The sequence below is a fragment of the Bos indicus genome, chromosome 18 (genome assembly GCF_029378745.1).
Source record: "Bos indicus isolate NIAB-ARS_2022 breed Sahiwal x Tharparkar chromosome 18, NIAB-ARS_B.indTharparkar_mat_pri_1.0, whole genome shotgun sequence".
Lineage (NCBI taxonomy): Eukaryota > Metazoa > Chordata > Mammalia > Artiodactyla > Bovidae > Bos > Bos indicus.
Genome location: NC_091777.1, coordinates 41,776,143 through 41,793,975, shown reverse-complemented (window position 1 = coordinate 41,793,975; position 17,833 = coordinate 41,776,143). Strand labels below are relative to the sequence as shown.

At 45.9% G+C, this 17,833-nt stretch overlaps 1 protein-coding gene across 5 annotated transcripts in view; it reads right to left on the bottom strand.

Moving 5' to 3' along the window:
* Positions 1–270: 270 nt before the first annotated feature.
* ZNF536 (zinc finger protein 536) overlaps positions 271–17,833 on the bottom strand; it is a 449,550-nt gene continuing 431,987 nt past the window's right edge. For 4 of the 5 annotated variants that reach the window (XM_070770889.1, XM_070770887.1, XM_070770888.1 and 1 more), the window contains one exon: positions 271–3,658. In XM_070770889.1, coding sequence (XP_070626990.1) covers positions 3,414–3,658 — 245 coding nt within the window. In that variant the 3' untranslated portion in view covers positions 271–3,413. The remainder of the gene's footprint in view (positions 3,659–17,833) is intronic. The other variant, XM_070770891.1, reaches the window with a different exon arrangement.

The window sequence follows — 17,833 nt, the reverse complement described above, 5'->3', positions numbered from 1 at the left end:
CATCTGTTCCTATCCACGGACACCAACAGTTTGGCCTCCTGAAAGAAACCCGGTGATTATAGATTCTTATAGCATGGCTGGATGCCTTTGCCTCCAGCATTTCGGTGGGGCTGACCTATTCCAGAGTTGCAGCATTTACCACGGGAGCTTGGTTTTGAAACCATGCCACCACTAACAACGACAAACAAGTCAAAAAGCAAGCCCGCACATCAAGGGTGGGGCGCACACCGAACCTGAGAAGATCAGTGTCAGAATTCTGCTTTTTATGTAGCCCTGAAACCATAGGTTTTATTATTCTTTGTTCTTTTCCTTTGCTTCTGGAGAGAGAATTTAGCTTGTCCTCTGATCGGAGGTAAAAGACTTCCTTGTTTTTAATTTTTTTTTTTTTAAAACTTGCTACCAGTAAAAGAGAATAATAGATCCCAATGCTTTAAGTGTCTGGTGTAATTACTTTAATATGAGGAGCACTGGTGTTGGCATGGGTATTACCTCACTGTAACCAGTGTCTGCAAGCTTTCATAGAAACATGTGCACTTGGGTGTGTGCACACACACACACTTACACACGCTGTTTGTACACCCAGTGATACACTTTCAGCTTGAAATTTGAAAAAGAACCAGGCTATGGGAACCAACCATACAGAATACTACAGGGCTTTTTGTTAGAAGTGCAGTTTGACCAAGCATTACCAGAGTCTGACAAAGCTACAAAAATATGTTTTGCTCCTCCTAGTAAACATACGCGAATAGGAAGAAATGGGTATTTTTTTTTTCCAGAGGTAGAGGTTTTATTGCGTAAAACACTGGATAAAACTGGACTGCTTCAAAGACATTTTATTCTAACAGCAGAAAGAAAACAGTCATTGCTGAAAAAACAACTTTTAATACTTTCTATACCAGAATAAAGTTCTGTCAACTGATGTATTATAATAATAAATAATGACCAAGAATAAACTTTAAATACAAAGTTTTCTACTTGTTACAAGCATAGCAACAAAATCCTCTACTCTATTGATCTCAGATTTCCTCCAAGATAGATTTTTTTTCTTTGTGTAGGAATGTAGACAGTATTATGACCAGCATCACAGACTACAGAAGTTACAGGGAAAAAACTTGACATGTTTAGATATGAGAACCTGATGACATTCAGAAACTGACACTGCATCACTGCGGCTGTCACTTGTTTGTATTACAAGTTACAAATGTTCTGGAGAGAAGGCCTGTGTCGGGGGGAAATAAGGACAGTAGCACTGGACAAAATGGAATCAACACACACGCCACAAAGAAGAGGGGATGTTCCCAGTGTCACAAACAGAATTATTGCCTGTCGCATCCGACGATGCTCAGAAGACACAAAAGGGTACGGAAAGAGCGCCCGAAGTGCTAGAAATGGAATGTGGCTCTTGTTGGGGTGTTTTTTTTCCACTTTTTTTTTTTCCTCTTTTTACTTTTTTTTTCTTCTTTTTTATCTTTTTCTCTGCTAAGATACCAAAGGCGGGGGCAAACACACAGAAAGCAAGCGACTGGCACAGTCACCAAACACAGTAGTGCAGTTAAAATCCTAAAGCTTACTACAGTCGGAAAGTTTTCAATAACATTTCAGTCCTTTCTCTAGGATCATAGAAACAGTTGCATTAAGTTTATCAACTCGATTTAAGTAAGGCAGTGAGAACTATTCTAGAAAAACAAGAAAGCAGCTTGCTCTATGCCAGATGGGTCCACATTGTACAGCGATTGCGTTTACACTGAAACCCCGGGTGGATGTCACCCTCTCGACAGCATATGCAAACCGGATTCCTTATTAGCCTGAGATTCCTTCTGGTCTCAGGATAGCAAAGCATTTTATTTACACTGATTGCAGTTTAGTATTTTTGTAAACTGCTGTAGGCAGAGCTGAAGTTTTTAAGGCCCTGGGGTTTTATTCTGTGCTCCCAGCCTGCAAGGAAATATCGATCTTTTTTTTTAAAGTCTGAATAATTTTGTCTTAGAAGAAGTTAATACTTCAGTACTTCTCCACCGTCACAAGCAACAGCACCAATTTCGTGTCACTCAAAGGAAATATGTTAAGAGGCTGAACTCTGACGCCACACTAGCAGATTCAAGAATAAACCCTTAACTAGTCTTCATAAATTGTTTGTTAAAAAAAATGAGTCAAGTGTTTCATTATTGGCCCTCCAAATCTCCCTCTGGGTGGTGCAGAACTTGATAAATTTGGAGTATCCAATCAGTAGAAAATCTAAAATCTACAAAAATATAGAACACATTTGTTTTACAAAAACAGACATTTTTAACTTAAACAGTTTTCTTCATTAGTGATAGAGAGCAGGATCTTTAGATTCATATTTTAATACAAGCTATTTCATAAGAGCTTGCTGGAGAAGAAAATCTTGCTTCATGTCTATGACACTTACAAAAACTAATGGATGAAAAAAATCTGATAATAAGGACTGGAGCAGCCTTCATTCAAGTAACATTTTAAAAATCATAATAAAAACAATCTTTCTACTATTATGTAAATTTCCATTCTTCACCAGCACCTTCTGTGAGTATGGTGGGCTAGTTCTAAGCATTTGCTATCATGTATCCCTATTTTTTTTTATTAGCAACCTTTGTAAATTCCTCCAAAAATTAAAGAAAAAAAAAATACAACCAAGAAAAAGCATTTCCTTCTATACTGCAATTTGATCTAAAAAAAGGAATTACTCATCAAACCTGCAATGGACATTTGTCTGCAGACACTTCCTGACCATTGATTCATTTGGCTGTGGATTTTTTAAAAATGCACATTGAAGATGGCAAGCCTCTGCAGTGCTGGTCTGCCCTGGCGCTGGCTGCGGGCCGGCTAAGATTTCTCCAAGAGTGCAGTTACGACACCACGTGAATTGATTTTCTCTGCAGTGACCGCTCCAGTCTGACTGGCACCGCGACTGCCTCCCAACACATCCCATTAGGGTGCGAGGCAGATGACAGCAGCTGGTGTCAGATTATAGAGGTGTTTTCAACAATGAAAACACAGCCCCTCCATCTTCAAGGCAACACTAAATCATTTAGATGGCATCGTTTTGCAGTTAAGAGCTTGATTTTTGGACATAGGCGACTCTAGCATTGAAAGGGCCCCCCAGCTTTCTTGAGCTCAGAGGACACCAAGCATTTCTGAAATCCCTTTTCTCCCACCTGCATTGTTTGGAAGTACTTGTTGCCGGGTAACAGTTTAGCAGCCATTTTCAAGGGCTGGGGATTTTTTTTTTTTTTAATATATATATAGATATCTTTTAAAAATTTTTAAATGTTCTATACACTAGTGGGGGGTTGTACATGATTTTTTCCCCTTGGAATGCAGTTAGCAAACTCTTTTACCAGATGCATAATCTGAAAACTGTGTAAAATAATATTGCAATCTCCGAATTGGTTGGCTCAGTTGAGCTCCTCCTGGGCCTTGCTGCCTTCCTCCGTTAACTCTGCTGAGCTCCCCGCCTTGACAGCTGCGGGGTCTTCGAAATTCCCAGAAGCCTCCGAGTCGACTCTGGAGCGCTTGAACCTGCGGTCGGGGTATTGGCTGTTGTCAAAAGGCATGCGATGGACACAGAGGACGTGGGTCTTCAGATTTCCCTTCTGAGAGGCACTGTAGGGACAGTAGCGGCACTGGAAAGGCCTGTGACCTACGGGCAGAAAGAGTGGCCGGTCAGTTCTGCTGCGTACCCCTCCCCCGCTCCCAGTGCTCAAAGGACCATGATCGTTATTACCGGTACAATATCAGCAGTGTTATTGCCTTGCAAACGTCAAATGGCAAAGGATAAAGATGCAGCCAATATATCTATTTGGATAAGTAATAACTTACTTGGATAAATAATAAGCTGCAGTTTAGTTGCTAAGTCATGTCTGACTCTTTTGCGACCCTGTGGACTGTAGCCCACCAGGCTCCTCTGTCCATGGGATTCTCCAGGAAGAATATTGGAGCAGGTTGCCATTTCTTTCTCCAGAGGATCTTCCCAACCCAGGGATTGAACCCATGTCTCCTGCATTGGCAGGCGGCTTCTCTACTGCTGAGCCTCCAGGAAAGCCTCAAACAATAAGTTACCAAATAATAATAATAATAATAACTTGGACAAGGATTTAAAAGATCTTTCCATCCTAGCCAGGGTTTTTAATTCAGCCTTTCTAGGTGAGAGAAAAGAAAGTTCCAACACCTGGAAATTCTTTTATAAAAAGTAAGATAGCAAGGATTTTAGACTGTGCAGGCCAAGATCAAAGATATGACGTAGATACTTATATAACAAGAGAGGAAATAAATTTCCAACTTTTTGTTGATGAAATTCAAAACTTTATTTATGGACACTGAAATTTGAATTTTATATAATTTTCATATGTGATGAAATATTATTCTTGTTGGGCTTTTTTTCCAACCATTTAAAAATGTAAAAACCATTCTTAGCTCCACAGGCTGTATGAGAACAGACAGAAGATGGATTTGAGCCCTGGACTAGACTTTGTGACCCTAGCTCCATACCAGAAGACCCATAAATTCCTCTATCTGGGATGCTGACTCAGATCTCCAAGCCAGTTCACTTCCTCATGTCCCCACCAACTCTACTGATAAACAAGTCAAGCGTGACCAGGAAGTGTGTTTGGGGTGGGGTGAGAGAGGGATGTTCCCCAAGCCTTGCTCTTCGGTGGAGTGGAAGTGCCAAGCTGGAGGGATCTGGGATGCTCTGTTTCAAGAGGAGGCAGCAGAAAGTATCAGACAAGAACTGGGACACTCAGATAATTAAGGCCAGCCTAGTTTTAAAGAAGTTCAATTTTGAAGGGTGACGCCCAGAATCAAACTTCTCTAGAAAGCCTGTAAATAAGAACAGAAGATGGATTCTTGTGAAACTCCACCTGCTCCTTCAGGCTTCATTTCTCTGCTCTGGTGCACCACAGACATGCACACATCTCTGCTATCTTTAGGAACCAGTCAAGCATCTAGTTTGGGAAGTTATAATGGGACAATGCATTCTGCCCAATGCTGGGAAGCTGTGGATATGCCATTCCTGGAAGCCCATGAGTGCTGTCCCACCCAGCACCCAGAGAGGTCAAGACCCAGTGCTGGGTTTCATTTACTCAGGAAAATAAACAAGCAAATAAATGGGCCCAATTGTTTACCCCAGAAAGCATCTGAACAGCATATTCATCACTCTTTCTAGAGCATAATAGCAGAAGTCCTGTGTGTCTACTTAGCAAAGCAGTCTTGTTCTTGAGAAACTGGAGAGCAACCAAATGTTTGGAACTGAAACTCATTTCCTCACCAAATTGCACACAGCACTAGATTCTTGCCCCTTTCTTAGTGGGCTTCGGGAATTAGCTCTCTCCATCTTCCCTCCTAGCCACTTGGTCCCCAGGTCAAATCCATTCTACCTGTTGAATCTTTCTACTTCCCATATTCCCCTTCTGAGCCTGGTCCAGTGTACACCAGCTGATGCGAGACTATGAACATGGCTGCCTGCTAGAGAGCGTCCTGCTTCCAGTTTCCCCACTTCCTGCCCATCCTCCCCAGGTCTACCAGAGTGAGTACCTAAAGCAGAAGCTCAGCTCTGAGTTTCCTGTCCAAATCTTTAACGACCACCTACCCCCACCCCCCCACCTTTACAGCTCAGTCCCAACACCTCTCCTGTCTCCAGAAGCTTCCCCTGTTTGCCCACTCCAAACCAAACAATTAGATGGTCTCTGCAGATGGGCTTCATTGTGCAGGGTCCCCACGCTCTGACTGTGCTACCTTCTCCCTGAGACATCACTTCTGTTCTCTGCAGAGCCAAACCCCATTCTCCTTTCAAGACTCTGTTTTGTGTGACTGCAGTCTGTGTGTGCTTTGGCACCCATGATAGACTGTGAGTTCCTGAGGCAGGAAGCATAGCCATCTTAACATCACTGGTGCCAAGCCCTTTGCTTGGCACAGAACAAGCAGGTATGGACTGTTTGCAGGGATTGCATTATTATTTTAATGCTTCCCCTTGCCTTTTTTTGAATTAATTACAAATTTTCAGGCAGAGTTTTCTCTTCTTTTGTTTCTATTGTTGAACCTAACACAAGACTGAATTTGATCAACTTTCCTACTTGTGTAAGTCCATAGAGTGGAACACACTTGCTCTTGGCCCTTCTACATGGCCTACCACAGCAAGAAGAGCAGAGACTGTCAGAAGGATGGGGCCTGGACCACAATTATCAAGTAAGAGAAGCATTTGTGAGTACCGTTTGCCTCCTGCCTTCCTGCTATCCAACCCCATCCTTAGGGCTTGGTCACCCCCTCATACAGATGACAGGGAAGAATCTGGGTTGGTGCAGAAGGAAAACTGAGACTCCGTTTCTAGTGGACTTAGGATATTTATGAATAGTGTATATGGCCCTACTTTTCATCATGTTGGAGTTAAAGCATAGACTGAAGGGAAGAATCATGGTGTTGATCAATGGCAATGAGACAGGAAAAGCCATGCCCATTCTCCCCACCATAATCATGAACCTTCATCAGCGCTAGGCTGGGTGTCAGTGAGTTTCCAACAGATCCCAAGGCTCAACCATCCAACTCATGAAGTCGTCATCCCTATGGACATGAAGTTATGCCCAGGGCTCAGTGAGGTGGTTTGAGGGCAGCTCTTGAGTGGGAGAAAGAAGGAAGGACGGCCCAAGTCTACAGCTGGAGGCATAGGAACCAACTCAAGTTCATTCAGAGAATCTGAGAGAAGAGTTGAGACTTCCCTCAGGAAGCCTAAAGTCTTGTCCAAAGCTTCTCATAAATGGACCGTATCTTCTGGGTTCCCACCAAGGGCAGCTCTGCAGCGGTTCACAAGGAAAGATGACACTATCCTAATTACCATGGCTCAGATACAGCTGGGGCTAACTCGTCAATTCACTTATTTGATGGCAATAAGTTACTGATGGGGAAAATTATCATGACAAGACTGGGAGCTAAAAACTCCAAATAATAATTAAAAATAAATAAATGAAATAAAAACTCTTGGCACCATAATCCAAAGAGGATTGCAGAACCGTGAAGCAAATGACCAAACCATGGTATTGTTTAATAAATCTACTTGAGATCCCTGTGATTCATCGGGTTCCTCCGTTCTTCCACTGTTTTTCCCCATCTGTCAAAGTTGCCTATTATACTTCCTATTATTATTTCTGTATGCATCTATGCCACAAACTTTGGAAGCCACCCTCTCTGCAAATTGTGTCACTGTGGGAACCACATGCATCTTGGCAAACCAAACGGAGAACCTCAGATATCACCTTTATTCACAATAAAAGCCTTTTTGAATTGGCCAACTTGGCATAAAGGCACTTGGTATAATTTTGTCACCAACTGATTTTAAATATTAATTATTATTTTTATCCTATGGTTATATCTGAATATCTGTATCTTGGGAGAGTCAAAGATGTACAATAATTCTGGCATATTTGGATACTTCAGTGGTCAAACCATTAGTACTGAAGTAGTTTTATTTTAACTTAGGTGAGCTGAAAAGTTATATAGAAAGGTATAATGTTATGCATGTGTACATTTGTAGAAGGAAGTCTGTACAATACTGGAACCATGATAAATCTACATCTTACATTGTACTTTGTAAATAGAAGCACTGTAGGTAATAGTAGTACCTGAAGATCCCAAAAGCCTCTGTCCCACAGGTTTTCACATACATGTCTGTATGTTTATCCTTGTATTTGAGCTTTATGGCTGTTATGTCAAAAATATCCACCCCATAGCTCAGATGAATAATCTAAAATAGAGTGAACTTGGATGGTTTGACTTTAAAACAAATTTCAAATGTGTATAAAGTACTCAGATCTCCTAATTCTCTAAAATTCCTATAAGAATTATATGTTTTTTTTAGGATTCACACACAGACACACACACACACACACCCTTCTAATTGGTTTGTTGAAAGGTTCCCATGAGACTGAGGTGGAAGAAACGCTTTGAAGAAATGAGACGTGCATCCTGAGGGAAGGTGATTGTGAGGAGCCGAGATGGGGCCAGAAGAAAGCATTGTGTACCCCGAGAATAGGATGTAAGTGAAAGGTTGATCCTTTGGTGATGGGAACATTTACTCCCAAACAGAAAGCTGTTGGTATGCAAAGCACTTTTGCAAACTTGATTCATTTCCCAGTCTAGCTAAATCTGGATGAAAAGTTTCCAATTTCTCTATACCATTTGTCCACGCGAAGCCCCTGGTATTGGCACAAACTCAGTGATCTGTTACCTTTGGGTCAGAGAACATACCCCATACTTTCAGAACAAACCCCACAGCTGAGAGCTCCACTGAAATTCCCACTGTGCTTTTCCAGTACATGTGCCAGAACAAAGGACCCACCTGAAGGCAGAAGCAGTGAGAGGGCCATGGAAATCCGAGGGGAGCTTTCTTACTTTCCTGCTAAGGTGGATGTGGGGCTCCAAGAAAATCAGATCTCCAGATGGAGGTAGGTCAACACATCCCCTGGGGAGAAGCCCTCAGGGTGACACGCGGCAAACTTCCATCTGGCACAGTGTAATGAGAAGAAAGACCAGCCATGCTGCCTGCACCACTGGAGATGGAGGTAGCCATTCACCTGGGTCTGTAGGTAGAGATGAAGATGCTACTACTGTCCATCAATCTCTAAGCAGCAGCAAAGGCTTTAAGACAGAGTTGAGTCTAACAGCCTTTCTTGGATTGAATTTAAAAGAATAAGGGCACCCACCCCAGTCAGCTCCCCATTTGAGGAGAATATGAACACACTGGCCTTTCTCAAGCTCAGTCCCACAGGGAAGCACTCTGCTTTAGGGCAGCCTTTGGCCCCTCTGAACACAGGCGATCCTTCCTGCAGAGGCCTGACCACAGAGAGCTCTCTTTTGCATTTTTGATTTCAGGTGTCCTCCTGCCCCACAGTGGCCAGTGTGAGTCTGACCAGGACCTTGCATTCAAAGCATAGCATCACCCCTCCGTGAGGCTGAGAGGCCACGAACACCCAAGATTCGGTTTCCCCTCTGTCTGACCTTGAGCGAGCACTTGATCTCTCAAGGCTTCAGTTTCTACATCTTGGAAATGGGGGAATAATATGAATACTGACACCCTAATCCTGTTGTGAAGATCAGAGGAGACAGCGTGTCAAATTTTAAATGACAAAGAGCTCTGCAAACGTCAGCTGTCTGTCATTGCTGTAATTGCTGATTTCTTTGTTATCATTCTGTTCCTTATCTAAGTAAGACTGGTCAAGAGAGGCTATGCTTTGTTCTTCATCAAAAGCACTCATTCAACAAGCCTTCCCTGTGCCAGTTTTGTACTAGCCTGCCTGTCCTAGGTGATCTTATCCCAGATAGTGGGGGAATAAAGCCTGAAGTAGTCTCTCTCTGGGGCTCCTGCTTTTGACTGGGGGTTTTGGGATCTGTAAGACCTTCAGAGTCTGAAGGAAGTAGTTGTTAGCAAGGGTATTTCCCTTGGTGAAGTTCAGCAGACGTGGGCTGGGCTGTGGTCACAGGTCCATGTGGGAAGAATATAGTGTCTGGAGGATCCTGTTCTGGTGCAGGGCTGGCAGTTTGAGGCCATGCAGTAGGGGAGACGGTCAAGGGGGTTTGGGGCTCCGAGAGCTCAGCCAGGAGGAATATGAGCCCCTGCATGCCCTTCCAGCCTCTTTGTCCTCAAAGCCCCCGAGCTGCTGCCTCTGACCAGAGGACGCTGTTCTCCAAATGCTTTACATGCTTTATTCTCTTTCCTGCCATAGGACCTCTGCCCAATCCTGTCTCATTCCCTGCATCTGAATGCTCCCTCCCCTGCTTCATGGAAATACTATAATCCCATCCTTAGCACAGGTGCCTCAGGCTTCCCCTGATGACCCCAGACCCACTGAGATTCATCAAAGCAAACTCTTCTCTTCCACAGTAGAGTGTCCAACAAGAGCAGATCAACAAACAGTTATGTTGTCTGCCCCAGAAGACAGTCAGCTCCAGGACTCAGGAACTGTGGGGTTTTGCTTTTGCTCTGGTTTTTTTTGTGTTTGTTTGTTTTCTGATTATTGATATTTCTTACCACCTAGTAGAGACTTTGGGATGTTACAGATTTCCATCAGGTATTTTTCAAGCAAAAGGACAGGTGAATGGATGGATGGATGGATAGATGGATGAAGGGAAGAGGGAGGCAGCCAAGAGAAAAGAAGAGGAGCAGAATGCTATCCCAGGCAGAGAGACTCGCCTGAACTCAGTACAGAAGCAGGAAGGCGGTGTGAGTGCACGGGCCTGCAAGCTGGTGCTTCCAGTGTGATGAAGGTGGAGCTCGGTGGGAGCTGGGCAGGGGTGGGGCCCACAGGACCCTCTGGGGAGCTTGCACCTCACTCCAAGGGGGAAGGCCTGTCCAGCTCTGCAGCAAGGCTGCTGCCCCAAAGAGCCCCCATCCCCGTCTGAAGACAGGACCTCGGGCCCTGATGCTGTGGCCAGATGTGAGCCCCCAACATCACCCCGCTTCCCTCCTCTCTATCTCTCCCTTTGAGCCCATCAACATTTCCCATCACTGCCATGCGAAAAGTAAGTACATCATACGTTAATTTGTATTGTCACAGCACCGTAGAGCCGTGGTAAAGAGCACATTCATTTTTAATCCACTATGAATAATATATAAATATGTATACAGTGTGGAGGGTCAAGAGGAGTAAGGAGAAAGCAAGCCGTACATTGTTTATAACAAAAGTGGGGAAACGAGATATTTTTCTTACTTGCTACGATGGAAATATCTGCTCTTTCCCTGTACCTGAGGAGGAAAGGAAAATGCCTGCCCTTGGGGGACCATCCATTCATTATGGCTCTGCACTTGTGGGCAGCTGGGTTCAGGGAAGAGCCGGGGCTGCAACCACGAGTCTTCCAGACTTTCCATGCTGGTGGTTTCTGCTCAGGTGCGTGATGGCAGAGAGGGGCGTGGGGGTGAGGTAAGTGACCAACCTCTGGTGCTTAGTCCAGGGTGATGAGAAAACAGTCCTACACCCGTTCATCAGAGCATGTTTACAGGAATTGCCTCAATGGTCCTCATGACTATCAGTGGGGATATATGGTGGAGAAACATCTCTCCATTTTACGGGTAAGAAAACCAAGATTAAATAATTGTCCAAAGTCAGGTTGGCACAGCTAGCTGGTTCCTGATCAGGAATTCCACCTTCGGGTTTTCTCAAAACAGACGATCATGTCTCTACTCCCTCCTGTCACTCCCTACACACCACCTGTGGAAATTCTCTACAAAGGGGTGTCTTTGATCAGGACCCAAGGGTGCTCCAGGAGAGAGTCCATTCCTCTGTGGAGGAACATGTACTGTAATGTGTGATATTGCTCATGTGTCACATGCCACACTCTTTATGGACACACGCACTACTGTGGCCTCTGCCATCAAAGACTGGCATTGAGCACATGGCTGGCACCAAGTCACAGGGCTTGTAAGCTCTCTGTCAAAGATCCCATCGCACAACTCCTGGACCCCAGACCACTTCCAGGAGCACACACTGAACACCTGCTGCGTGCATTAGCCTGAGAAGATTGCTGTCGGAATGATGCAGTACTTTTAGCACTGAGAAGGTGAGAAGGGCATCTATTCCACATGCCTGACACAGGCCTACCCAATACATGCTGAATGGTTGCTCACATGTCTAAAGGCTGACTTTAAGAGTTGCAACCCACTGGAGACCCAAGTGGGAGGAGGAAGGGGCCAATCATTCATGAGGGAAGGACATCCCAGCTTTGAGCAAGGCTCCAGTTTCCAGTTGAAAGATGGCTCAAAGGTGGGGGGGACTCACAGGAGAGAAGGAACATTCTTGAGGAAAGACACATATGCTGTTTGCCAGAGCCAGGCCTATACATGGTGACAGAGGCACAACTCTGGATGTTGGAACACGGGCATCCTAGGGTGGAGAGGAGCAGTCCCCAGAATCACGGTTCATGCTCCATGGTCAACAGAAGCAAAGGTGTCCAGAAGAGGGTCATGTACGCAAGTGGTGGGGAGGGGGCAGGTAAACAGAGAAGGGGCAATCCTCCCCGTGTCCTCACACTGCCAAACCATCCCTCACACCAGGAAAGCTTTTCAGATCAATCTCACTGGTGCCCTTCATTGTTCGTTGAAATAACTGGAAAAAGACAGTGGGTAAATAAAGAGGAACATTGCAGCCATGGCTTCTAGATCAGCCCTGACCACACCCACATATACTTTGGGTGAGTGTAGACCCTTAAGAAAGCCAGAAAGCATGAGAGAACCCAGGCTGACCAAGGAAGAATCTTGAGGACCAGCAGCATGGGGCCCTGCCGCAGCCCATGGCTGACCACCTGTGACACGCTCATTTTCCTTTCTCCAACATCCTCTCTGGTGCACAGGATCATGGAGTACTTCTAAACTACCACCCGAAGGTGTCCCACAGTCATGCTCTATGGTGCTGTCTTCTAGAAAGCTCCTGGTAATGACCTGGAGAGAAGTAGCCCTCAGAGGCAGCTCACACACACAGGGCAATGAGGCTTGGGAAGTACCAACAAGACTCCTTAATAACAGCCCTGCCCTATTGCACCCCACCCAGAGCCCTTTGGATTCCTTGAAACTAAGGACGCTTGCACTAGCAGTAAAGAACCCGCCTGCCAATGCAGGAGACGTAAGAGACACGGGTTTGATTCGTGAGTTGAGAAAATCCCCTGGAAGGGGGCATGGCAACCGACTCTAGTGTTCTTGCATGGAGAATCCCATGGACAGAGGAACCTGCTGGGCTTCAATCCACAGGGTTGCAAAGTGTCGGACACGACCGAAGTGACTTAGTACACGCACAAAGATGTTTGCAAACTGCATGCTAGTAGGAAGGAAAATGGCTCCACATATGGGGCAGATTTTACAAGTTGAAAACAGCCTCCCAGAGGAGGACTGTGCCCAGTGGACCCGGGAGAAAACCAGGCTGGGTGGTCCACTGGGCTGGCCTGTCGTTCAGGCCTCCAAGGTGGTGCTTGTCTCCACGTGGCCCTCACCTGCTGCTCTTTCTGACTGTCTGCTGCTCTGTCTGACCCTGAAGCTGCCAGCTGGGGGAGTCCCTGCCCAGGACCCCGGCCATCCTTCAAGTTTCAGCATGCTCTGCTGGGGTAAAGAAATGGGTAAAAATGTACAAGAACATGCACCGAGCTGATAGAAAGAGCCATTTCTCAGTAACACACATTCCATATACATATTTTAATCTCCCTAATTCTAAATAGGCAAGAATGGTTCTAATCAGGTACATAATTTATGTTTTCAGTTTTCAAAAAAATATTCATCCGTCTAATCAAAGATGCTAAAACACTTTGAAATATCCTTAGTATAAATAATTTTAGGTTTTAAATTTCCTGTGATTTGGGTTTTAATTTAAAACACTATCAAAAAATATTTTACAATTTTAAAAGTGAATTTTGATCCATGTGGTAATAGATTGGAGACATCAATGTGAACTTGTATTTAGCTTAATACGTATAGTAGAGATGTGGGTACTTGCAGGGGTTAGTCTACACACAAATATTTCCTTTTTCTCAGTGGAGAGGGCCCAGAACCCATGATATCCCAGTGGTAACAAGGACATTTAGCCCAGAACTTGACTTCTAATACTATTCTCAAGAAAGGGAGCCAGGGCTTCTTGGAGAAATGGCTAATTCTAGGGCTGGAGCAGGACATACACAAGGTGATCCTGAAGCACTTCATGCCAGAGTAAAGAATTGCTCCAAAGCCATAAGCTGGTGTGGGTATCAGAGCAGCACGCAGTCCAGTGAGAGAGCCCCCAGTGGCCAGAGCTGGAACAGCTTCAGCAACAAAGTAAATGAAAGTATAAAATAAGCACCCACAAGTCATACTGACATAAACGAATGATTGAGTCAGTACCTACATGGAGGACTTCCCTGGTGGTCCAGTGGTTAAGAATACACCTGCCAGTGCAGGGGACACAGGTTAGAACGCTGGTCCACAAAGCTTCCACATGTCGAGGGGTAACTAAGCCCATGACCACTGAGTGCCGTGCTCTGGAGACCATAAGCTGCAACTGCTGAAGTCTGTGCACTCTAGAACGTGTGTTCCAAAACAAGAGAAGCTAGTGCAATGAGAAGCCCATGCACCGCAACTAGAGAGCATGCCCCCACTTGCCAGAACCAGAGAAAGCCCACGTGCAGCAATGAAGACCCAAACTAACTAAATAAAACATAAAAGATATATATTGGTGGTGGTACTGTTTAGTCGTTAAATCATGTCTGACATTTCTGCGACCCTAGGGATTCCCTGGTGGCTCAGACAGTAAAGAATCTGCCTGCAATGCAGGAGACCTGGCTTCAGTTCCTGGGTCAGGAAGATCCCCTGCAGGAGGGAATGGCTACCCACTCCAGTATTCATGCTTGGAGAATTCCATGGACAGAGGAGCCTGTGGGCTACAGTGCATGGCGTCACAAAGAGTCAAATGCAGCTGAGCAACTTTCACTTTGACTTTTCATGGACTGTAGCCTGCCAGGCTCCTCTGTCCATGGGATTTCCCAGGCAAGAATACTGGAATGGGTAGCCATTTCCTTCTCCAGGGGATCTTCCTGACCCAGGAATTGAACCCAGGTCTCCTGCATTGGCAGGCGGATTCTTTACCACTGAGCCACCAGGGAAGCCCTATATATGTATAAATACCTACTTGGAGAACTACAGAGGCCTCACACATTCCAAACTACTTACTACACAGGTGCTCCCCTGAAGGAGGTGGCTGAAACTCCCACTTCTTTGTGCTGGCTGCATGGTGACCTCCTGCACAGAACTGCAGTGTGGAAAGCACTTCAGAGGAACTGTACAGGCAGACATCTGACAATCATGAGCTCAGCCAGGTGACCAAGGTCAGGCAGAGAGCACGTACCAATCATGACCTCAGCCAGGTGACCAAGGTCAGGCGGCGAGCACACACTCTGATTTGATGGGATGAGAAGGCACTTCATTTCTGTGGCTTTCCTCCCCAAAACCCGCAATCCAAGTCCACCCGTGAGAAATCTCAACTGAGGAACATTCTATACAGTATGTCTCAAATCTAGCCATGTCATCAAAACCCAGAAAATATGGAGAAACTGTCACAGCTAGGAGGGCCCTTAGGAGAGCTGACCCCTACATGAAATGTGCTCCTGGAATAGAGAAAGAACACTGGCTAAGAGTAAAATGTGGGCTTTACTTAGTCATAGTGTATCAATACTAAGTCGTTAATTGTAATCTACGTACCCTACAAATGTTAGATGTTAGTTGGAGGAGCAGCCCTACCAGGATTCAGTGTTCATGGTACTCTGGTCCAGTATGAAGAACCTGGGTTCTTGAGCCAGACACCTGGATTCGAACCTTACCTGTCTCTACAGGTTACGTGCTCTTGGGCCGGCTATTCAAACTTTCCAAGTCTCAGCTTTTTCACCCATGTAAAATGGGTGTACTCCTAATCATAGTTCACTCATCGGGTTGTGGGGATTCGAGGAGAGAAGACTTGTAAAATGCTTAGCACAATGTGTGGCCCGTAGGAAGAGTTCCATCAGTGTTTGTTCGATATGGTTTTGCATATTAAAATACTCCTTCTGTTAAGTGCCTGTTATGTGAGAGTCTTGAATTGGAACTGTCATTCCAGTGCCAGTGCCGGAGTCAGGTGTTAGGACTCCACTTGCCAGGGAAGGACACTGAGGCTCTGGGAGGCTCCATGTGTGTCTGGGCCCATGAAGCCAGAGAGGCAGAAAACTCAACTTTGCACCAGCTCCCTCTTAGGCTGCAGACAGGGCTCAACCCACTGTCTCGCTTCCTCTCTACAACTTCAGGTTCAAGTTCAGTTAGTATGAAAGCTGAGAAGATGAGACTGGATTCCAGGAGGTGTCTGCAGAAGAGAGAATCTGGCAGGGATGTCAAAGCCCCCAGACCCTTCCAGCTCAGCCCTGTCCCCTCTTCTCCCCCCACCCCCAACGCAGGACCTCAGAACTCAACCTCAGGAGACCCTGCCCTTCCCTCCTGCTGACCTCACAGTGGCTCCTTCCTTAGCAACTTCATTCCCATGCTCTGGCCCACACCATGCAGATTTTGCCTTAAATTCTGTTTATTTGTTTGCCCCGGGCTATCTATGCGCTCATCGAGCCACCAGCCTGCCTGGGTGGTCAGGAGAGCCAGATTGCAGTGCAGGCCTGGCCACCAGCACTCACAGGCAGCTATTGATCCGAGATCTTAAATCATTCCCTAGATTTTATGAAAGCATTTATGTTTATCATTAAATAACCTTCAAAGGGTCGATGAACTTACTTTCCTTTTTTGGAGATTTTTATATGCGTAATATAATAATGCTCTAACAATACCCAGTGTTTGTCTCTGGGTGAGCACACTTAATCCTGAAAGAAATGCCAGGAGAGGCCAAAGAGAGAGAACGCAAGGTGGGAGCCGGAGAACAGACAGGCTGGCAGCTTCTCCATTGTCACACACAAACCTCGCCCTCTGAAACTCTTCTCTCTCCCAACATTTCCAGGAAGGGGATACTTGGAAACCACACTAACAGGGGTGATTGTAGATGGAACGGAACTGACCACTTTCAGGTTAACAGCCTTAGGAAAATAACGAGTGAATCAAAGTTGGATACGCTTTTAATAAATAGCAAGTAAAATTATTAAGGTGGTACTCAAGCGAGGACAAAAATAGAAGGGTTTCTAAAATATAAGGTGCCAATGCAGCATCTTCTATTCACACTTTTGATATCCACATCTTCCCCTCCTTAGGAATATTGGGCTAAATGCAGTTCTCTGAAGTTCCTGTGGCAATAAGGTGGATGCTAGGCATTTAGCAGAAGCTGTCACAGCCAGCCCTGCTCCATGTGAACCCACCTCTGGCACCATCGGACTCACTGGGTCAATAGACCACCCCAGAAACAGCAAGGAGAAAGACCCAAGACCAAAAGGCAGTGGGCCTGCTCTGCACACCGCTCCAGTCCCCAAATCCCCTCTGAACTTGCATCCACCTCTGCTCTCCAGCCTTTGATGACTTCCAGTCTCTTACTACAGCATCTTGCCTCCTCAGCCTGACTTTCCAACTTGCAACCCTGTTTTACCTAATATTTATTGCCATTGCCACCAGGAATTTGCCCACCCCAACCCCCAAATCTCTTTCCAATTAGATCCCACCAAAGCCTCAGCTCCTTCTTGAAGCCTTTCTCAGGACCCAGCTGTCACAGCCCCACAAGCACTTAGCAAAGGCCCACACAAGTAGGCATTTTAACTGAGTTCTGCTCACTAATGGCTTCCTGTGACTTGGGCGTGGTGGGTCTCTCCGTTCCCTTAAGGGGCTGGAGATGCCTGCCATGCACATCTCAGAATGGATACCAGAGTCTGGGAGTTGTTCCCTTTGGGCGGCTTCTTAGGAAGGGCTCAGGCCTGCCTTGGATGGGTGCCCCTCTGCCCAGCTCCACGTTCTTGCCTTCACGAAGGCCTAAGGGACACCCTGGAGTGGGCAGCCCCGACCTTAAAGAGGCTGGTCCCAGCTTCTGGTCTTGCAAGGACACACTCCCAGCTTGTTTCCTTCCACCCAACTTGGCATCCTTCTTCAGAGGACCTCCCAAGAGGCGGCCCTGCAGAACCCTCCCTGCATACCCGGACCATGCCCTCTGCCTTGCCCTGCCTTCCACACCAGGAAAATCCAAGTGCTCTTGGCTCTGGAGGCCCCCAGGGTTCCCAGTCCAAGCCGCCGCATTCCTCCCAACATCTGTGAAGGATGCACAAGAGCTCAATCATTTCCCGGTGCACCTTGGGTCACCTTGGGTCTCCGTCTCCCAGTCACGGTCCCATGAACAAGCCTTCTTGCCCCACACACCTCCCTAGCATCCTCAATCAT